Source organism: Equus quagga, chromosome 15, assembly GCF_021613505.1.
Source record: "Equus quagga isolate Etosha38 chromosome 15, UCLA_HA_Equagga_1.0, whole genome shotgun sequence".
Lineage (NCBI taxonomy): Eukaryota > Metazoa > Chordata > Mammalia > Perissodactyla > Equidae > Equus > Equus quagga.
Window position 1 is genome coordinate 54067432 of NC_060281.1, and position 24208 is coordinate 54091639.

General features: G+C 38.3%; 1 protein-coding gene across 1 annotated transcript in view; it reads left to right on the forward strand.

Moving 5' to 3' along the window:
* Nucleotides 1–24208, forward strand: part of LOC124227108 (uncharacterized) — a 444749-nt gene that overhangs the window by 410114 nt on the left and 10427 nt on the right. The window contains exon 22 of the mRNA XM_046641003.1: nt 20158–20364. Within this exon, the coding sequence (XP_046496959.1) occupies nt 20158–20364 (207 nt within the window). The remainder of the gene's footprint in view (nt 1–20157; nt 20365–24208) is intronic.

Below are 24208 nucleotides of genomic sequence, written 5' to 3' on the forward strand. Positions count from 1 at the left end.
TTGGGTCTTATTTTTTTAATGCAATTTCATCATATATGCCTTTTAACTGGAGTTTTTAGTCTATTTACAAATAATTGTTGATGTGTTTAGGGTTGAGCCTATGTTTATGTTAATGTCTATAGTTTATGTTTAAATCTACAGACTTTCTATTCGTTTTCCATTTTCCCTGTAGTTTTTCTATTCTCTGTTGCTCCTTTCTTGTCTTCTTTTGGGTCAATCAAATATTTGATGAGTATTGTGTTCCTTTACGTTTCCTTTATTAGTGTTTGTGGTGTTTTTCCTAAGGCTAACAGTATGCACCCTTAAATTCCTAGACTCTATTTAAAGTCAAGGTGTCAATCTTTTACCTCTTCAGACTCCACACCTTACATCCGATGTTTCATGCTCCTAACTCCCTCTTTCCATCCTCACTTCACACCTAGCACTTCTAACTTCCCACATTCTACGTCAAAAATGCAGTCAACTTGCAAAAGTGTAATTCCATGTATTCTCTCCCTTCATTCTTTGTAAAATTGTTATGACTTTTATTTATACATATATTATAAATCCCATCTTTTTGTTTGAACAGATAGTTGTCTTTTAAGTAAATTATGGAAAGAAAGAAAACATTTTATTTTGTATTATCCATTTACTTACCATTTCTAGCATGATTTATTCCTTCCCATAACTATGAATCTCCATCTTTTATCATTTACCTACAGTTCAAAGGACATCCTTTTTGTAGTTCAGGTCTGCTGGTGACAATCTTCTGCACTGATTTATCTGCAAATATAGTTACTACACTCTCATTTTTGAAGGTTATTTTAAGTGGATATAGAATTCTGGGTTGATAGATGTTGGTCCATTATCTTCTGGCCTCTGTTTTTTTTTGATGAGAAGCCAGAGGTCATTTATATCTGTTTCTCTTATACATAATATATCTTTTTTCCTCTCTGGTTGCTGTAAAGATTTTTTTATTTATCTTTGGTTTTCAAGAGTTTAACTATGATTTGTTTAGGTAAGGTTCTTTGTAGTTTTATTTTGCTTGTGCTTTACTTAAATTTTTGTAAGGAGATGATTTTAAACTTATTTGAGATGTTCTCAATCACCATTTATTAAGATACGTTTTCCTCACTAATATCACTCTCTTCTCCATCTGCAAATTCAATTACATGTATGTTGGTCCATTTGATTTTTTTTTATTGAGTTAATGATAGGTTACAATCTTGTGAAATTTCAGTTGTACATTAATGTTTGTCATTCGTGTTGTAGGTGCACCACTTCACCCTTTGTACCCACCCCCCACCCCACCTTTCCCCTGGTATCTACTAAACTGTTCTTAGTCCACATTTTTAAATTCCTCGTATGAGTGGAGTCATACACAGATTATCCTTCTCTCGCTGGCTTATTTCACTTAACATAATTCCCTCAAGGTCCATCCATGTTATTGCAAATGGAATGATTTTGTTCTGTTTTGCAGCTGAGTAGTATTCCATTGTATATATGTACCACATCTTCTTTCTCCATTCGTCTGTTGCTGGGCACTTAGGTTGCTTCCATGTCTTGGCTATTGTAAATAATGCTGCAATGAACATTGGGGTGCATAGGACTTTTGGGATTGCTGACTTCAAGCTCTTTGGATAAATACCCAGTAGTGGGATGGCTGGATCGTATGGTAGTTCTATTTTTAATTTTTTGAGGAATCTCCATACTGTTTTCCATAGTGGCTGCACCAGTTTGCATTCCCACCAGCAGTGTATGAGGGTTCCTTTTTCTCCACAACCTCTCCAACATTTGTTTCTATTAGTTTTAGATATTTTTGTCATTCTAATGGGTGTAAGGTGATATCTTAGTGTGGTTTTGATTTGCATTTCCCTGATGATCAGGCATGATGAGCATCTTTTCATGTGCCTTTTGGCCATCCGTATATCTTCTTTGGAGACATGTCTGTTCATGTCTCCAGCCCATTTTTTGATTGGGTTGTTTGATTTTTTGCTGTTGAGTTGTGAGAGTTCTTTATATATTATGGATATTAAGCCTTTGTCAGATATATGACTTGCAAATATTTTTTCCCAGTTAGTGGGCTGTGTTTTTGTTTCAATACTGTTTTCATTTACCTTGAAGAAGCTCTTTAGTCTGATGAAGTCCCATTTGTTTATTCTTTCTATTGTATCCCTTCTCTGAGAAGGCATGGTGTCTGATGTCAAAGAGTGTACTGCCTACGTTTTCTTCTAGAAGCCTTATGGTTTCAGGTCTCACCTTTAGGTCTTTGATCCATTTTAAGTTTATTTTGGTGAATGGTGAAAAAGAATGGTCACTTTTCATTCTTTTACATGTGGCTTTCCAGTTATCCAAGCACCATTTGTTGAAAAGACTTTCTTTTCTCCATTGTATGCCCTCAGCTCCTTTGTCGAAGATAAGCTGTCCACAGATGTGCGGTTTTATTTCTGGGCTTTCAATTCTGTTCCATTGATGTGTGTGTCTGTTTTTGTACCAGTACCATGCTGTTTTGATTACTGTAGCTTTGTAGTAAGTTTTGAAGTCAGGGATTGTGATGCCTCCCATTTTGTTCTTTTTTCTCAGGATTGCTCTAGAAATTTGGGGTCTTTTGTTGCCTCACATGAATTTTAGGATTCTTTGTTCTAATTCTGTAAAGAATGTCATTGGGATTCTGACTGGGATGGTGTTGAATCTGTAGATTGCTTTAGGTAGAACGGACATTTTAACTATGTTTATTCTTCCAATCCATGTACATGGAATGTCTTTGCATCTCCTTATGTCGTCATCCAATTCTCTCAGAAAGGCCTTGTAATTTTCATTATATAGGTCCTTCACTTCCTTAGTTAAATTTACCCCAAGGTATTTTATTCTTTTTGTTGCTATTGTGAATGGTATTGTGTTCTTGAGTTCTTTTTCTGTTAGTTCGTTATTGGAGTATAGAAATGCTACTGATTTATGCAAATTGATTTTGTACCCTGCAACTTTGTTGTAGTTGTTGATTACTTCTAAGAGTTTTCCAATGGATTCTTTGGGGTTTTCTATATATAAGATCATGTCGTCTGCAAACAGCGAGAGTTTCACTTCTTCCCTCCCTATTTGGATTCCTTTTATTCCTTTTTCTTGCTTGATTGCTCTGGCCAGGACCTCCAGTACTATGTTGAATAAGAGTGGTGATAGAGGGTATCCTTGTCTCGTTCCTGTTTTCAGGGGGATGGTGTTCAGTTTTTGCCCATTGAGTATGATGTTGGCTATGGGTTTGTCATATATGGCCTTTATTATGTTGAGGTAGTTTCCTTCTATGCCCATTTTGTTCAGAATTTTTGTCATAAATGGCTGTTGGATCTTGTCAAATGCCTTCTCTGCATCTATTGAGATGATCATGTGGTTTTTATTCCTCAGTTTGTTGATGTGGTGTATCATGTTGATTGATTTGCGGATGTTGAACCATCCCTGTGTCCCTGGTATGAATCCTACCTGATCATGATGTATGATCCTTTTGATGAATTGCTGAATTCTGGTGGCCAAAATTTTGTTTAAAATTTTTGCATCTATGTTCATCAGTGATATTGGCCTATAGTTCTCTTTTTTCGTGGTGTCCTTGTCAGGTTTTGGTATCAGCGTGATGTTGGCCTCATAGAATGTGTTAGGAAGTGTTCCATCTTCCCTAATTTTTTGGAATAGCTTGAAAAGGATAGGTATTAAATCCTCTCTGAAAGTTTGGTAGAATTCCCCAGGGAAGCCATCTGGTCCTGGGGTTTTATTCTTTGGGATGTTTTTGATTGCTGTTTCAATCTCTTTCCTTGTGATTGGTCTGTTCAAATTGTCTGCCTCTTCTTGAGTGAACTTTGGGAGATTGTAGGAGTCCAAGAATTTATCCCTTTCCTCTAGGTTATCCATTCTGTTGGCATATAGTTTTTCGTAGTATTCATTGTATTTCTGCAGAGTCTGTTGTTATTTCTCCTCTTTCACTTCTGATTTTGTTTATTTGAGCTTTCTCCCTTTTTTTCTTTGTAAGTCTGGCTAAGGGTTTGTCAATTTTATTTATCTTCTCTAAAAACCAGCTCTTTCTTTCATTGATCCTTTCTACTGTCTTTTTCGTTTCAATAGTATTTATTTCTGCTCTGATTTTTATTATTTCTCTCCTTCTGCTGACTTTGGGTTTTATTTGTTCCTTTTTCTCTAGTTCAGTTAGGTGTAGTTTAAGCTTGCTAATTTGGGATTTTTCTTGTTTGTTAAGATGTGCCTGTATTGCAATGAATTTTCCTCTTAATACAGCTTTTGCTGTACCCTATATGAGTTGGTATGGCATGCTATCATTTTCATTTTTTTCCCGGTATTTTTTGATTTCTTATTTAATTTCTTCAATGATCCATTGCTTGTTCAGTAGTGTGTTGTTTGGTCTCCACATCTTTGTGCCTTTGTCAGCTCTTTGCTTGTAATTAATTTCTAGCGTTATAACATTATGATCGGAGAAGATGCTTGTTATTATTTCAATTTTTTTAAATTTGTGGAAGCTTGCCTTGTTTCCCAACATATGGTCTATTCTTGAGAATGTTCCATGTGCACTTGAGAAGAATGTGTATTCAGCTCTTTTAGGGTGAAGTGATCTATATATGTCTATTAAGTTCCATTGTTTTGGTTTTTCATTTAGCTCCACTATTTCCTTATTGATTTTCTGTCTGGATGATCTGTCAATTGATGTGAGTGGGGTGTTGAGGTCCCCTACTATTATTGTGTTGTTTTTAACATCTTCCTTTAGGTCTGTTAATAGTTGCTTTATGAATCTTGGTGCTCCTGTGTTGGGTGCATAGATATTTATAAGCGTTATTTCTTCTTGATGAAGTGTCCCTTTGATCATTATATATTGTCCCTCTGTGTCTCTCTTTACCTGTCTTATTTTGAAATCCACTTTGTCTGATATAAGAATTGCAATGCTTGCCTTTTTTTCCTTGCTATTAGCTTGAAGTATTGTCCTCCACCCCTTCACCCTGAGTCTGTGTTTGTCCTTGGGGCTGAGGTGTGTTTCTTGGAGGCAACAAATTATTGGATATTGTTCTTTAATCCATTTTGCCACTCTGTGTCTTTTTATTGGAGAGTTCAATCCGTTTACATTGAGAGTGATTATTGATGCATGTGGACTTAACGCTGTCAATCTGTCGCTCATTATCTTGTTTTCCTGCGTTTCTTTTCCTGTGTGCTTTAGCCTACCCATTTAATACTGCAATTTCTTATGCTGGGTTTCTTAGATTTTTCCTTATTTATGATTTGTAACTCTGGTCCGTATTTTATTTTAGTGTCTACCTTGAAGTTTGTATTTATAATATCGTGTATAATATAGTCTATTCTCTGGTGGTCTCTTACTTACTCGACCAATACTGATTTAGACCCTTTGCTCTTCCCCTCCTAAATAATTATTTTCATTTCTTATTCCAACTTGTGTTATGAATTTGTAGTTAGAGTGATAAGATCATCCTTGCTTTGGTAGTTTCCTTACCTTTACCCTAATGCTATAATTGAATATTTGCTATCCTGTTCTGGTTCTATCCATCGGTCTCCCTAGTCTGTGGATTGTGACCCCTTTCTCCCTTTTTTCTTTTTTCAGGTATGAGAGCCTTCTTGAGGATTTCTTGTAATGGAGGGCTTTTAGTTACAAATTCCCTTAACTTTTGTTTGTCTGGAAAAGATTTAATTTCTCCCTAATATCTGAAGGAAATTCTTGCTGGATAGAGTATTCTTAGCTGAAGATTTTTATCTTTTAAAGCTTTGAATATGTCACTCCGTTCTCTCCTAGCTTGTAAGGTTTCTGTAGAGAAATTCACTGAAAGTCTGATAGGGGTTCCTTTATAGGTTATTCTCTTCTTTTTTCTTACTTCCCTGAGTATTCTTTTTTTATCTTTCCTTCTTGCCAATTGTACTACTATGTGCCTTGCAGTAGGTCTTTTTACATTGACAAATCTAGGAGATCTGAAAGCTTCCTATACACACATTTCTCCATCAATCCCTAGATTTGGGAAGTTCTCTTCGATAATTTCGTTAAGCACACTTTCTGCTCCATTTTCCTTTTCCACGTTCTCGGGAATTCCTATGATCCTTAAGTTCTTACTCCTCATTGAATCCACTATCTCTCAGAAATTTTCCTCGTTTTTTTTTTAATCCTTAGTTCTCTTTCTTTCTCTGTCTGGAGCCGTTCAGCCTGTCTATCTTCACTTATGTTAATTTGCTCTTCTATGGTGTCTACACGGGCATTCAGGGAATCCGTATTCTGTTTTATCTGGTCCATTGTGTTTTTCATCTCTAGTAATTCTGTTTGATTCTTCTTTATGATTTCAATCTCTTTTGTGAAGTAACTCCAGAACTCATTGGCTTGTTTCTCTATCTTTCTCTCTACCTCACTGAGTTTTTTGATTATAGCTGCTCTGAACTCATTATCACTTAGTTTACGTAATTCCAAGTCCTCAGGACTTAATTCTATGTTTTTATTGTTTTCCTTCTGGTCTGGGGCTTTTCTAAACTGCTAGCTGGTGGAGGAGCAGTTTTTTCGCATGATGGTAGAATTCGGTTGCAGTTACAGCCTGTCGCCAGTAGATGGGGGTCGAGAACCACGTGTTCTGAGCTCTCCGCCTTCAGGCAAGATGGCAGCGCCCAGTAGCTTTGCCAGGAGGTAGGGGCTGCTATTCTCAGATGACAATCTGGATTCAGATCAGTTCTGTTCTCTGGTCTCCTGAGGCCCTGGGTTTATGGGGTCCCCGTGCACGGAAGCTTTCCCCCCGTCAGCGGGTCTCCACTGAATCAACGGCAGGAGTCCTGGATGATGCCCCAGTCACGCGGCCCCTCCCCCACTCCTTCCTGACCCACACAGCAGCGATTGCAGACTCTAGGGGATGGAACGATGTTCTCTCCTACCCATTCCAGTGCCTCTGACACTGTCTGCAAGGTTTATGATCTCCACCTTCTTGGCATTGTAGGTCTCTAACATGTTGGCATTAGATTTATTCTCTGAAATTCAGTTTTTCCAATCCTTTGTTGTATTTTGGAGGGGAGAGAATCCCCGGTCAGCTCACCCCACCATTTTGCTCTGCCTACATCCTGGTCTATTTGATTTTTGACATGTCTCTGATTTGCTTTTTTTCCTTCAGTAATTTTTCTTTGTTCTTCACATTGCATAATTTTCATTTCTTTTCTTGTATTCTTTATTGGTCCATTCATTAGGAGCATGTTTTTCTTTAATTCTTTGAACATATTTTTCTTAGTTCTTTAAACACAGTTACAAGAGATATTTTAAAGTTGTTGTTTTATAAATCTAATGCCTGGGCCATCTCAGGCTTGGTTTTTATTAACTGCTGTTTTTCTTGATGCTGCATTTTCCTGTTTATTTGTTTGTTTTGTTTTTTGCATGCCTTGTATTCCAGATATAGTGTGTTTTAAGTTGTAGCGATTCTAGATTCCATTATCTTACTGTAACGAGTGTTTCTTCTTGTTTTAGCAGATAGTTAAATTACTGGGTAATCACCTTGAACTTCTGTCATCTTGGTTTTAAACTCTGCTAGGATCAATCTGAGGAAAGCCCAAGGTATGTCTCAAGACCTTCTAAGCGCCCATTTAGCTTGAAGGGTCTTAAGCTCCAAACTCTACTGTCTCTACTGCAAATCTTCCCCAGGCTTCGTTTCAGACTTTGTTAGTATTGGTCTAGACAGGTCTTACTCTATGATGTGTGTTTCTTACTCCTAAAGTATGTTCTTTCTTCTGCCTCAGTTGGAAACTGGGATTGTTGTCGGGTGTTAGTGTGACAGCTACATCACAGTAGGGTCAGAAAGCCAACGTTTCAAGACACTGCTCTTCTCACAGCCTTGAATTGGTTTTCACAAAGTGCCTAAAAAATTTCCCTTGTATATTTTTCCAGTTTTATATTTCCTTACTGGGAGGAGGATATTCTGGAACTAGTTACTTGGTCATCACAAGAACTATTTAATTATATCTGAGGGAAAGGGTAAAAGGAAAAAAGTGTTTTCTTGTTTTCCTTTTTTTTTTGAAGAAGGTTAGCCCTGAGCTAACATCTGCCACCAATCCTCCTCTTTTTGCTGAAGAAGACTGGCCCTGAGCTCACATCCATGCTCATCTTTCTCTATTTTATATGTGGGATGCCGCCACAGCGTGGCTTGACAAGTAGTGTCTAGGTCCACATGTGGGATCCGAACTGGCGAACCCCAGGCCACCAAAGCAGAACATGTGAACTAAACCACTGTGCCACCGGGCCAGCCCCATACTTCTTTTTTTAATTTTAAAAATATGTTGATAAATGAGGTGGGAATCTTGGGAAACTGTTAATACAACTCTTTTTATGGGTGGAAGCACAATTTTGCTCTCACCTTATTCAATTATTTATTCCTTGTGTCAACACAAATTTTTAAGTACAAACTATGTGCCAAGACCTGTGCTAATTTCTTGGAGTACTCAGCTGAAAAGAGCTGACTTTGAGTTATAAATAGAGACATATAAGACGGGACACTGGGAATGCTAATGAGCATGTATCCAGAGGACAAACAGAACCTGAGGAAGGGCAATTAGTCCTCTAGGAACGGGTCAGGGACTATTTCATAGAGAAGGCAATGCCTGAGCTGGGATCAGAAGAGACTATTAAAGATTATCCAAGTGACAAGAAGAGGGAGAAGCATTTTATGTAGAAAGAAAAGCTTATGTAGAAAGAAAATATGAGACCATGGCATGCTTGTGGTGACTGTATGTAGTTCATTTTGTTTGGAGTAACGATGGTGTGGAGTGGAATTGGGATAGACAGGCAACAGGTTTTAAAAATCAGAGGGATAAGTTTTCTGCCCCCTTGCCTGAAAGCATACCACACTTTTTGGGTATGAAGAGAAGAGTAAGTATTGTTTTCAACGCTATGTGTTTTTCACTCTAAAAAGAAACGGATGTAGAATTTACAAAAGCACAGTTATCTGTATGGTGAGTCCTGCCTTCTATGTACAATCTGAAGAAACATAGTTATAATGGACAAATGTGACCTATCTTATTATATGTTTCAAGAAAAACCCACGCATATTTAAATTATATTATTATACAACAGCATGACTGAATCTCTAAGGCACTAGGTTGAGTGAAAAAAAGCAGTTTCAAAAGAGTATGTACTGTATAGTTTCATTTATCTGCAGTTTAATGATAGAAAAACTAATTGCTGCTGCTAGAAGCTCTGAATTGTTCATTCAGGCCTGAAGCTGAAAAAGTGGCAGAGGTTGGAGGTAAGTGTTGACTGGGATGAGGCACAAGGAAAATTTGGGGAGCCGGAAATAGCCTATATTTTATGTGGGTGATATTCTTGGTGGATATAGTTTTTAACTGATGACAAAAGTTAAAAAAAATAAGAAAACAAAATATATAATTCTTCGAACTGGAAGATGCCTTAGAAATCATTTAATCCAATTTCCTCATTTTATGGATGGAGAAAGTGAGACCCCGAGTTCATTAGTGACATCATATAGGTGCCCTGCTTCCCAGGGAGTTCTTCTTCCTAAAAGTAAACAAGGGGCCAGGGGATGTTTCTTTACAGCCAAGTCCTCTCCAAACATTTGCTCTCCATAGCACAGCCTCAACAGTAAGAGGCATGGATAAAGCTGTTCAATATATATTTATGGTTTAAAGTGAATAGAATTTCCTACTTCCATTGAAATGAGTACTTTTGCATCATTTTCTGTTCATTTCACAATTTTAAAATGTGTCCTTTAGAAAGGCAGTCAAAATAAAGTTTAATAATGTCATACATGTTACTTCTCTGTTCAAAAATGTTCAATGGTTTCTGGGCCACCCCTATGGCCAAGTGGTTAAAGTTCCATACGTTCTGCTTTGGCGGCCTGGGAGTCCCAGGTTCCCGGTGCGGACCTACTCCACTCATCAGCTGTGCTGTGGAGGCATCCCACATACAAAATGGAGGAAGACTGGAATGGATGTTAGCTCAGGGCTAATCTTCCTCAAGTAAAAAAAAAAAAGAGGAGGATTGGAAACAGATGTTAGCTCAGGATGAATCATCCTCACACATAAAAAAATGTTCAATGGTTTTCCAGTCCCTTTGGAGCAAAAGCCATCGTTCTTCAGTGGTCTACACATCCCTGAATGCGTGGCTCCTCTCCCCGATCTCCCACCATTCTGATCTTACCTCCTATTTCTCCCCTTGCTCACTTTGTTTCAGTCCTTTTGGCCCCTTTGCTTTTTCTTGAACATAAGACAAGTGTACTCCTCTCACAGACTTTGTACATGCAGTATTTATTATTATGTTATTCCCCCAGTTACGTACATGACTCACACCCTCACTTTATTCAGACATTTATTCAAACACCTCCTTCTCTGAGTGACTCTCCCTGAGTAAAATAGAAACTCTGAATAAAGAAATAGCTCTTTATCTTCCCCTACTCCACCCTATTGCCTATGCCCATCCTGTTTCCTTTTTTCCATGGCACTCATGGTATATTTAGTTATTATTGTCTGTTTCCTCCCCCAGCAGACCAGATGAAGTACAGCAAGGACTTTGTCTCTTTGGTTCAATTCTGTGTCTCCATATTCCTCTGGTGCAAAGTAGGATTTCAGTCAAGAGGTTTCGAGTGGATGGTTGAATGAATGAACTAATGAATGAATGTGCTTTGAACAGAACCTTTTCCATAATGAGTCCTAAATAAGTGTTATTTATAATTCTTATTGTTCATCAATCTTTCCCAAAATAGTTACTGCTGTGATCAATTTCCTATATGCTGTTTTCCTTCTTTTTTCATTCTGCTCTGGAAATTTCCTGCTCAAGAGAAACCTACATTCAAAAAAGAGTAAGGTCTAATGTGTGTGACAGTGAAATTGGGAAACTGATAATATCCTTTGAAATCTCAAAAGGTGTTAACTTTTTGGAAACTTAGACTCACTGAACGTTGCTAAACTAGAAGTTTGGTTAAAAGGTGAACGCCAAATTCCCCCCCATTCTTTTATCTTTCAAGTCAAAAATACATAAATTCACATACGTGGCCTTTTTCTCTCCCTTATTCCAAGTCTTGGCCCAGGAGAGATGCTCAACAGGAGCCATCTATTTTCATCGCTTCATCACCGGACATGATTTATCCCTACTCCAATCCTTTAGAATTTTTAATCTCTCCGAGGGCATTTAAAACTTACTAGTTTTAAATTATGATTATTGCATTGGCGTCTCATTTCCATTAGTAAACTGTAAGTTTCACGGAGGCCAAAAAATGCATTTTATCCTGCATATCTCGTGACATCTAGCTTGAATGAGTGACTCAAAAATGTTTTTGAATAATGAAAAAGGACCTCGTTTTAAAGCACAAATGATACATACTGATTTCTTTTATATTGGTGAAAACTAACAAGGAACTATTCCCTGTTCCTGTAAGAGGAAGGTGTTAAATTCAATTGTCTTTGTTTTGACCACTAAACCATTAACATCCCTATCAATTCTTTGTGTGAAGATGGACTTCGTTCATCCTTTCTTATCTCTTCAGTATTCTTATGGAAGGTAAGAATGTGGTTTTTATTTCCTTTATTTCAGACCTACTATCTATAAAATCAAAATAATACTTTCTTACTTGTAGGGCTGTTTAATGAGGCAATTAATTATCACATAATGCATTGTAACTCTGAAGTAAAGTCTTTCCATGCATGCAAAGGGGTGTTATTCCAGGAGAGTTATGACATGGGCAATCTTTTGGCTTGTGGGCGGAGTAGGTGGGAGATGTGATAAAACGGCAGCTGAAGAAACTTCAGTAAGTTAAGAAACAGGGAGTTGGAACCTGCGCTGTGGGAAGCTGATAGAGAGTTCACCTCACTGGTACTTCTGAACGAATGGCCTTTGTATTATTAGGGAACTGACACAAAAGAGCACTTGTTTTACGTGTCAATTCTGCAGTGGGCAAAAATGAATCAATTTCAGTTGCTTCAAAGATGGGCATGACAAAAACCAAACAAATCAAAACAAAACAATGGTTGCCTTCAACATTGAATCCATTTGAATCACTTACTTCATTTATTTGTTCCTTTAACAAATATATATTTAGCACCTCTTATGAGCCAGGCTCCACTCCCTTTCCTCATGAAGCTTACATTTGTGTGCAGAAAGACAGACAATAAATAAGTCAATATATAGTATTGGTAGTACGACTTAGAGTAAGTGTTACGATAAAAAGAAGGCATAGAGTATGGTTGAGGGTGGAGATGCTATTTCATAAAGGGGGGTCGGGAGAGATCACACTGACAAGGTGACATTTGGGTACCCTCTTAAAGGAAGGAAGAGAGCCCAGTAGGTGTCTGAGGAGGACTCATGCAATAGCATTGCAAAAGCTCACATGGGAGCATGCTCAGTCTTCGACAAGTTCACCCTTGCTGCTGCTAATTCTCCCTCTTAGATTTTAAGCCAATTTATATTACTTAACTTAGTTTTGGAACAAATTTGATTAAATTGTGAAGAAATTATATTTCATATACTTTTGTTCGTTTCAGTTGGCAACCAAAGTTTGTGGTAATTTATTCTGAAAATAAGGCAGAACACACACCCACACACAGACAACTCTTCTTCTATCTTCTGCTTGTCCTACGCTTTGGTAGTTTTCTACCCTTCGAGAAAATTAAACCAAAGGTATGGAACAAGTCGCCAGCATGGCGATAGCCCCTTTTTAGATCTCTTCCTGACGGAGGATGCACCTTCTGTTTCAATGCTTTTCACATCAAAGCAGAGGTAGAAGTGCTGGCTCAATAATTATTCTAAGAAAGGGCAAGTAATCTACATATCAGTTGACATCTGGAACCCATTTTATCAATGAGTTAGTGGCTTAGTGGATTCAACGCATCTGAGTAAACTTCAGCCAAGTCTATGCATCGCATTGCAAGTCCCTATCTGGAAAGGAAAAAATTGTAGTGAGATTTCTTTCCTTCTGATACTTGGATTAAAACTGGTTGTCTTAACTAAGTCAGTCCAATTGTGTTTTTTCCATTCTTTCGGAGGACCAGGAACTAAAATATTAGAGCAAATAGACAAATAACCTTGAAATTTCGTTTTTTTTCTTTCTGGAATTCTTTTTAAATTTGAAGATCTGAGTATATTGTGCAATTCTATGGCCATGATTTATATGTTTTACACAATCTGACTTAAAAATTTAAAATTTTTCTTCCTGTATAGAAAGTGGAGTGTATGAATGGAAAATACTGCTAGCCACATCATTATGCATGCTTTACATTTAAACAATGCGTTCGCCACCTGTAGGATTTATCTCAAAGAGCAGGGGGACGCTGAAGCCAAGCTTTGGTTTTGTTCTCTACCTTTCTCCTCTCTGTCATCCTTTGAATCCCCTCTCTGCTCCTAATCTCCCCTTTCTAGCTGAGTGTTCTCACCCTTGCGATCCACTCTTCCTATTGGTAGCCAGTGCTACACGCGCACAGTGCAATGGCAGTGAGTGGCAAAGGGGTGTTGTTCTATGCTTCACTCACTCTGAAACAATCCATAGCCTGTTCATATATCATTGCATCGGTACCATTATTAACATTTGCATACATATTCACAAGCAAAGACCTTGGGAATACTGCTAAGACCTGTGACTGTCTACTTGCATGAAATAACCTGCATCTTTTTCTTTCGTTTATTTCTTTTCCCAGGAGCTACAAAAAATATCGTAACCAGAAGTTGAGTTCTTTGTGGTTTTCTAGTGGGTTTCTTAAGAATTTTGCTGTAGAAGTACAAAAAGCACATATTTCCACTAACAGATGCAAGATGTAAAATTTGGGGGTTACCAAAATTAGGGATGTTTGCAATAACAAAACTTACTATATAATGTGTATACAAGCACATACAAATACATATTAACTTTCCCAAAATTACATAACTTCTATCTAAATTAAGCGTAGGTAATTTTGTTTAGAAGTATGACTTTCTGGCAATATAAAATAGTTTATTACCTTTCTCTAAATTGTTTCAAATTTACTTATATACTTGTTCTGTACTCCAAATGGTTATATTAAAAAAAGAAACATCAAGGCATAATCATTTTACTTACCTAAGTTATCTGTGAGTAATCTTCTATTACTTTTTTGCTCTTTTATTTCAAAGGAAAACACAAAATGAAGAAACACACAAAATTGCTGATATACATAGGCTGCATGGAAGTAAAGATATTTAGATGAACATTGAAAACCTTACTATATATATATATATATACTTCCAAGACTTCTGATATTTTCCAAGGTTTTAGTGTTTCAGTCAAAGTTATAGGCTAGATTCCTTTGTGAGCCAGCTATGTCTTTGTCCAAAAAGTGGGAACTGTGGATGGATGAAGGGAGAGCCTCCATTCTTACCGTTTGGAAAACCAGCTCCTGCTGTGTGTTTTCCATCCTGTGAACAGGAGTTACCACTTTTTACTAAACACAAATCTTTGGAATTTTGACATTTTTATTTACACTGGTATATATAATATTGTGGAACTACCGGCACAGTCTTAGTAATACATTTGTATTCATTAATTCTAAAGGAAGACATTGCTTTCTAAGACAAAATAAAGCATTTATGGGTGAGATGCCCATTTTACTGAGACCTGGTTTTTTAATGATATGTTCTCTACTAAAGAAATGGTGAATAAAATCCTGATCATCAAGGCACAATTTATTTGGAGTTCTAAGCTTCAAATACACAGGAGACCAACTGGATCATCCAGTACGACCTAATTTCCTGACCCTGGATCCCTCTTGCTGACTTTCCACACTTGTAAATAGAGTGCAAATTCGAGTGAGGAAAGAAAAGAAATCCACCCAAGAACTGTTAAAAATGTATCTATGCAGTAAATCTATGTACCACTGTGTAATTGTAATAACATAAACAAATCCACTATGAGGACATTCACATCAGACCTAATTTCATGCTGAACTATTATAATGCAATTAACAGCCTCATAGTCCTGTTTTAATTAAGCTCTGTTGTGAAATATGCAGCATTTGAACCTGTTCCGGCCTGTTTCGTCTACCATTGAATTACCGCCCTTAACTTGTTTTTCTGCTGAACGATGAATTTCATTTAAGGATTGCTGTTTGCGGGCCTGGCATTTTGTGGGTTCTTCTAAGCTTTTGTGCCTCCAGATGCAGGCCAGCTTTAGTCCCTCAGATGTGTCCTATAGGTATAATCTGTCCACTCACTTGTCTCGATAGATTCATTAACTCACTTTGGGCTCTCCTAGAAATAAAGGAACAGATCTGATTGGTTTAATGAAAGAGATTTCAGATGACAGGAGAGTTAACCTGAGCTAACTTCAGACTTTATAGGGCACAGTAGCTTTCTTCTGGCCTATCATTTTGCAGAAATACAGAGTGAACTCCAATTTTCTATGGATATTATTTAGTCTGCCAAATAGTTTAACCATTACTCACTGGAAAATGGAAAACAAAGGCATCTATAGAAAATGCAGTTTATAGAAAAATCATATCCTGCTGCCTTCTCTTTCTTCCTCACCTACCCTAGGCGAGGTTGTCTGGTATTTGCCTTAACAAATCTTTCCCTTCCTCTATTTGCATTGCCTCATGGCCTGAAATCAAATTAAATGGGAACTACTACTTGTGAACATTTAGCCTGGTGATCAAATATCACAGGTCAGTTTTGCTGAGCAGGTTGTTACTCAACAGCTAGTTTAAAAAGAAATAGAGTTAAAGGTCAAGAGAACAGAGTTACAGGGTATCGTGTTCACCCACATGGATTATTCAGAAATGAGCCAAAGGCCCTAAGAAAAATTGAATGGTGATTTCTTCATCACTCCTCACCTCCGTGTCCATCCTCTGATTTGCCTCTCTTCAGGTTTAGTTGCTGTTATAAAACATCCATGTTCTTTTTTCTGCCTTGCCCTACTTTCTTAACTCTAGGGAGGATTTTAAGAAGGTTTCAAAACTAAGCATCCCCAATTGCTTCAGGCTGTCTTTGGTTGTAAGAATATGAAGCAATTACCCGTAGGGTAGGATGCGTTCATGGCCAATGGGAGAATGTTCAATATATCAGCAGGTAACTGAAAATATTCTCTCCCGTGTGAACATCTGGTTCAGATGCATAACCATTTCTAGCGAGCTTTTATGGGTCACTCTCCCTTCTTCTTTTCCAAAGGGAGGTGCGTACTCATACAGCAAAATAATAGGGTTTAACTTGATCCACATGCCTTGTTGTTGATAGGTAGTTGATTATTCTAGCCATCTTAAGAACTGCTAGCTAGAAGTTCTGGAATTGACTACAATTGCTTTAGTATTAGAAATTTATGGTCCAAAAAAGGGGGAGAATACACATTACAGTATTCTTTCTAATTAATCCTCAATTTAAGGAATCTTGAGAACCTTCCATGAGATATTAGTAGGATTAAATGCCTGCAGTAATTTGGGTGCTGCCTCTATTTCTGTTTTCCAGGACAAACTACACTGTACCCCTTTTGAATCAAGAAGGATGTTTGCAAAATTCCCACCCAGACCAAGGATAAAAAATTCTTTGCTCAGATTCTTCCATGTGAGCACTAAACTGAAGGAAATATTTAGTATCTAGCATCATGTTCTGACACATCCTCATCCTGCAGCCACACAGTAATGCACAAAGATAACAGTGCATTACGTGATCAAACATTTTACCACGTGGCATAATCAAAAGTGCATGGGCTTTAGAGTCAGACCAACCTGGATTCAAATGTCAGAGCTGCCTGATTCCTGTTGGGTCTCAGGGAGCTCCTATGTCATACACCTCTTTTTGCCACCTGAGCTATTTGAGATAATTAAGGAAGAGACACAGGAGCCAGACCCAAGGAAATAAAAATGTCAGTCTCTTTCCTGATACAGCTGTTCGGAAGATGTGGCTCTTGGTCAGCAGTCAAGTGAGCTTGCTAGCTCATCACCCCCTAAGGAAGGAAACTCGCCGCAGCAGAGCTGGAACGCACAGTGATGCTCAGAGGAGGCCTGCTCCAGTCAAAACTAGACAATGGATGGGTAGAGAATCTGGGTGCTTCTGAGAGGTAGCCTGGATATCAAAAAACAAGAAGGAAGGAGCAAGGGGAGCTACTCTGATTTCTTGTTTCAAATTCACCAGGGAGGAGAGTAAATAAAACTTGTGGAGTGAGGCCAGGAGTGTGGGGAATTCTGTGAGGAAGGAATAAGGATTATCTTCACATAGCTTTGTCTTTGGGCAAGTTGCTTGACATTTTTGAGCCTCAGTTTCCTCCTCTATAAAATGGGAATAGTATACCAAGCTGACACAGTTGCAACATTAAATTAAAAAAAATATATATATATATATATAAAAATGTGTGTGTGTGTGTGTGTACCTACCCACCTTAAGGCCTGCCACTACATAATGCTGCCTTACTTTCCAGTGTGCCCACCCCTTTTTCTCCTCGATACTAGGTCAATCAAAGATGTCTTTGGGCAGAAGGCAATTCACTTCTCTCTTTCTTATGACTAGAGATGATTAAAAAGGAGAAGGAAAATGAAGTGTGTATCAAAGTAAATAAGAATTATTTTTAAAATCTACTCTGCACAGATTACTACCCAAATTTTCAAGGTCACTTACCTTTCAAAAGGAATCAGCTTCCAAAACAAAAGTAACTGCCTTCTCGGCAAATGTGTACATATTCCTAGGCCTTTAAACATGCGAACGGTGTCCAGGGGGGCAACATGGGCTTGTTTTCTATTGCATTGTCAAGACAGAGAGGATGCCATCTCTCAAGGCTCATATCTAACTCCTGTGTCACCAGGACTTCCTGGAATGGTGGCGACCCTGTGGTTCTCTAGGACATGGCAGCCTTGTTCTCATCTCATTTCTTTTACTCTGCTTTCCTGAGGTTTAACCTGTTACCTCCAGAGGCTGTGAAACATCAGCAAATGGGCTGACTCTAAAACAGAGAAGGAGGGATGTATGTAATACCTGGCCTGTAGCTGTGTGTGCAGGGTGGGGAGCTAGGGGGCCTCGGTTCTGATCCTGCCTCTGCTCACAGAGTTCTTGAGGAGCCTGAAGAGCAGCCTGCCATCAGTCACCTCCTGATTCTACCTGGGGATATATGATTTTGCTTAACATCTCCACCAGACTATCTTGCAGATTAAGAGTTAATTATATAAATTGATTTATGTGCCCATAGTTGCTACTACAGTTTTGCATAGTTTAATGAGTTTCTCCTTTATACATATCCAATGCTGAGTTGGTTACTATCCTTCCCCAAACCTGCCTGCTTGCTCACTAAAGCCCTATTTCAGTGGCATTACTGGCCAGTGGTTCCTCCTGCTTGTTCTCGCCTTTGAGGCATCTCTTTCACTCACAGCTCTATCTAGCTAACCCCAAACTCTGATGGTTCTGCTTCAGAAAGAGAAATCATTGACTCTGTCTCCAATCCAATAACCACTGCCCAAATGCAGGGTTTCATCATATCCTCTTGGCGAGAAGATCTCCAACCTCTCATCCTTCTGGGCTACCCTTCACACTGCCTTCGGCTCTGTTACTCTAAAATGCAAATCAAATCAAATCTGTCTTCTACCCAAAAACTTCTAGCAATTTTCTTCTTTTATGAATTACACTCAAAATGTCTTATTGCAGCAAATGGCATTTTCACAGCACCAAATTATGTTTCCAGCCTCGCATCCTGGTCCTTACACCCCTCCTACAATCCAGTCCACTGGACCATACATTAGCCCTTTAACCCGCTAAGCACTTATGCATCTCAGTGCCATTATGAGCACTGCTCCTTTGCCAGATGCGCTTGTGCACTTTTCAGACCTGTTGAATTTCCCTAATGTTTTGAGACCCAACTCAGACCTCACCTCCTTGGTAAGGTTCCTTCTGCACACTCATTACGATCAAACTTATTTTTGGTTAAATGTACACCAGTCTCTTACTGTGAATTCCTGCTAGATTATTCGCTCCTGAAGCATGTTTATGTCTTCTCAAAAAACTAACTTAGAATAAATCCTCAGTAAACTTCTGTTTTTAATTGCGTTAGACCTTGATCTTTACTTTCCTTCAAGCCATTTCAAGACATTTACCGCTTTTCTACCTAGTCTTTCAGATTTTAATCATCCCTTTTTATTTTGAAAGAAAAAGTTACTAGCTAGAATCTTGGGAGTTTATTGCCAAGAATAAACTTGATAAATAGTAATTGTCCAGAATTTTCTTTCACATTATTAAATCTTTCCATATTTCTGAGGATTTCAGGTATTTGTAAATCATCTTAGGAGGGGTTAACTCTGGAGCACATATTTGATATGGACTTTCTGCAACAACAGATAACTGTTTGCTGGCCCAGAAAGAGCCGGTGAGGGAAGAAATCCATTGAATAATTTCCTCTATCTACTTTGGAAACTACTGGCATCTGTGAATATGGAAATTGGAAATTTTAGAAGCATCTATATAGCTCAGCGGTTATAGGAAAAGATAACAAAGATATCTGGAGACTAGAAGTTTTATCAGTCTCAAACAAATTTTAGAGCCGTTTAGTCTAATTTCCATTGCCAATATTTTAAACAAGTAATAGAACACTGTCATTTCAATTCATTCATAATTCAATTTACATTAATGAAGGCCCCACAGAGCATATTGTATTAGACAATAGAATTGTTACCTGAGAAATCCTACCAGAAAATAAAGTCCAGTAAGTACAAAAGTGAGGGTTACCGCAAAGGAAAAGATATGAGGTAAACACATAGAGTATGCAAAAATCCTGCCCTGTGCACTTTAGTAAAACATATCTTTAGCTTATCTTGTATACTGTTTTGGTGACTTAGCACTTAGAACACTAAAGAAAAAAGAACAAAGATTTATTTTGGACAGGAAAGCGCAAACACCCATTCATAAAACCATTCGTAAGCATTTTTTTTTTTTTTTAAATCAACACTGTCATTGTCGCAGCCTGCTTGATCTTCCTACTTTGGGTTAACGTAGGAGCCAATTACAGCTTCATCTGTGAAGAATTAACTTTATGAAGCACACACTGGGGATTTGTCTATCTTCACTATTTAGATATATGTCATAAAAATGTGCATGGAATGGAGTGCAGGCCCTGCAGATGGCAGAGACTTTCAGATTTATTGTAAAATCATTTAAAATTGGTTATGCTCTTGCCAGAAGTTAATTAATTTTTTTCTCTCCTTTTCTGGGGCTGGGGGGTGGGGGGGGGATTTGTGTCTCACTAGGTGGCAGTGTACGATTATATCTGGAAAAGCCATGGCATCAAGTCCAGCATCTCCAGCTGTGACCTCCAACATCTAAATGAAATTTCTGAGTCTGCACTTGGTCCAGGAGATATTACTTCTCATGTGTCTATATACAACGTTTATCCCAGTGGGTTCCAAGAGCTTTACCGCCATTTTCTCAGACTGCCCGATGGTGCTATTGTTGAGGTATGTATATATGAAAATATTTGATGCAAATGCTGTGTGTATTGTAGTGCATGAATGTACATACACATGTGTGTGTGACTGTGTGTGTTTATACTTGATTTCAAAGACTTCTAAATTTTTTTGCAGATAATTTATAACTCATGTTTCTAATACCATAGTGGACTTGAAGATGTAATTTAGTGTTTTACTAAAGAAAAAAGACAGCATATACGAATAAAAATGTTTCTGCACATAGCTATGTGGAAGAGAGGCAGGAAATAAATCAAGTAAATTAATTCAGGATTCTGCCTGTGATAACTTAGACTCAGTTAACATTTGTAAACATCAGCAGGTTGATGAAGAAGGGGTTTTTGGGTTCGTGGACACTTCAGTGCCTCAGCAAAGTGTACAGCTCTTTGCTTAAATGATCTCACACAAAATGAATGAGATGGTGTCACTTCCTTTTTTTTCAATAAGAAAAATCTTAAAAAATAAAGAAAAGCCGCCATCCTTAAATCTTTAAAAACTTTTTAATGTAGCATTTGACAAAGATCTCAAAGTGGTGTTTCCTCCTAAAAAGTCGGAGTCTTTAGGTGAGCTGAGTTTGAGTTTAAAAAAAATTCTCACACCACACCGTAATCTCAGAATCCAAACTTCCTGGCATATTGAAATCAGAGGCTCAGTCTCATTAGCATCAATGTTGTTGAAGCATGGAACCAGGAAGATTGTTATTCTCCATTATTTGGTGGAAACTAAGAGTAGAGGAGAAGGAAAATTCAGATCTATATCATATTTTGATTCCTCGGTCTTGCTGGCACGCAAATCACCTAACAGTGGCACAAATCTAGTTGGTAAGAATTTAGCAGAACAAGAATATTCCTGTTCTCACCACACTTTCCCTATGGACTTTAGCCATTGTTGGTTTTTTTATGAAGTTGATGAAAGGGTGTCCTCATAAAAATCCCTTTGGAATATAATCTTGAAGAAATTTCAAATTGTTGGGAGCTCAGTCTTGCAGATAGGCAGCTTCTCCTTTCTTCTAGGCCAGCCCAGGACAGTGTTCGAGTACTGGAGTGACTCACATGGACACTCTGCTGAGAAAAGCACAGATGTGCCAGAGAAGCTTCCCTACCACTTCACTTCCTCTCTCCCTTACCAAGCTGTGATATAAAAGGGAATCGTGCATATTGTAGCAAAGCAGCAGGTGGGCTATAACTGAATTCCATGGAATTCTTTGGAGGCTTGGGTCACGCTTGCTCTTGGCACTTCTGCCTATGATCCTTTTCAGACTTCTGAAACACTTGCTTTAGAAATCTCCTTGTGGAACAAAACTGCCAAGGCTTATTATTATTTTTTTTAATTTGCACAGGCATGTGGTTAAATATGTGTGCACACCACTTGCTGAAATAACTCAAGAAGCCAGGACTCCAGGGGTGTCTGCCCTTCTGCTATGAAACATCTTGTAGCTCTCAGGCTTTGGGACCTGAGTGGGAAATCCAGGTGTAAAGTGGCCTGTCCTCATGAGAGAGGGAGCAATCATCAGGGCCCTGGATTCACCCACTTCTGCGTTTGCTCCGGAACCATGGCTGAGTCATTTCCCACTACTCTGCTTACATCTGTATCTGTGAAACTGTGTTATGAACACTTAGACTACCTACCTCCTAGGGATTCAAGGCACATTGATGAAATAATATATGCAAAGTACTTTTAGCTCTTTTTTAAAAAAGGTGCAATAAAGATTACAAAGTATTATGGATCATGCAAATTTAAATTCATTCAACATTTTTTCCAAGTACTAATAGTAGCATTATGCTAAAATAAAATAAACTCACTTTCCGGAGGATTGAGTGGTAGGGCAATAGATATCATTGACCCGTCTGACTTCCATTGCCTGTGTTTCCCACAGCATTGCATTATATGACAGTAATGGTAGAACTGAGATTCTAGCAAATATTAAACCAGCTCTCCCCCTTTTTCAGATCCCAGCAAATGCTCAGAGTCCTGCTCATTCTTAAGTCTGTACTCTAAACTCTACCCACTTCTTTCTTCATGCTTTACGTTACCTGCTTTCTGCTCTATGAAATCCATTTCAAACCAGCCTATTCCCTTTGCACCCTCTCTGGCACTTATCACAAGTACTAGATTTTATTCTTTAGCCTGTCTAAATGTGTTTCTGGTGTTAATTGTGTCTCCCAGAGAACAGGAACCATAAAACGATGCCAGTCTCAGAGCAAATTGAGATTAGGCAAATTTTCTTTCAGCTACTTGTCTGTCTAGTCAACAATCTTCCTACTTTCCCTTATATCTCTCCTGACCCCTAACAGGTACTGGCAGGTCTATTACTGAACTTTTGAGCTATAAAAGCTGAAACTGGAAGGGATTTGAGACTGGTCTTATGCAACCTCAGTGAGAAATAAAATTTATGCATTATCTTTCCCAAAGATGCATGCATTGTAAAGAAATTTAAAACATCAGCACCTAGGTATAGTCTACTTTCTGTATTAAAGAAATAGCCATTAGATTTTTAAAATTATGGTTTACAAGTAGTCACTATCTGGATTAAAGTTAACCTTTACCTCTGAGTTCCCTATCTCTGTACTAGGTACATTGTTGATACTCAAGGAAGTCTATTAAATTGCATTGAATTTCTGGATGCCAAGTTGTGCGACATGATTGGTAATTAGGCACCATGAGATCCATTCCATCAATGCCCACAGTATAGGAATTGAGGGAACCTATACTTAGGAAATGACCAGGCCTGCTTACAGATGCCTGTAAGATCCATGCCACATTTTGACTGGATATTCTGGTATGGGAAGAAACAGGTAACTGTGTCTGAGCCTTACTTATTTGAAAATTAGATATAGCAACAAACATGAAACAAAATGGATGAAATTTTGCTTCACCCTTATAACCTGAACTCTGTTCTCTAAGGTTTCATGCTCAGTTTTAAACCCCTATCTAGTATCTAAGTTCTTTTTGCATTTAACAGAATTCTAACTAGTGACAAGAGTGATTTCTAAGCCTCTTCTTATTCTGATATGAAATATAGGTCATATATTAACCTTTTCTTTTTTTTCTAAATAAAACTCTAGCAATTTGACTTGAGCAAATTACCTTCAAGTTTTTATTTTTGCAGAAAGCCGTGCTTTTGGAACAGAATGATTTCTGCACTTTTGAAGAGCTCAGATTTCACCAGTCTGAAACAGAAGTTACATTCCAAATGACCTTTCCTATGGATTTGTATTTGCCATTTTTTTCATCCAGGCCCGTGACCCAAGGTGACACGGCTCTTACATATTGTATTATACATATTTTGCTTTACAAAATAAAATCCCCTCCACGCTTGTCACGGATGGTCATTAGTCTACCAGGAGGGGAGAACAGCTCTTTAATTCTATTTTTTTCATCCCTTCTGAGCTCAGCGACTTTATAGATTCCCCGCAGAGCGACGCTTTGTCTCTGTTCTGTAGGTAGGAATATCTGTTGAGGTTTTTCTAAGTACAAAGTTACTCTAAAGTTTTTAGTGCTACAAAACCTAGAAACCAGGCAAGAGTAGTGCAGATTCATCAACTCACAAATAAGCTTCCTGATCCCAGGGTATTCGCCGCAATTAAGAAAGTCCTTGGAGCATTAGTTGGGGTGGAATGGGAGAAGGGTTTTTTTGTCATTAGAGGCAGTGTCGCCTGGTGGTCTTGGCGGAGAAGAGGGAGTCAGGAACTCAGCGATCTGATGGAGGCTCCGAGAGGCCCTGCTGTGCGCTCCAGGCCAGTCTCGCATCCTCAGGAGGACGGGCTCACCTACTTTGAATCTCCCGTCTGAAGAGCTCCTTACCCAGGGCCAGGAGATGCACAGCAGGAAGCCT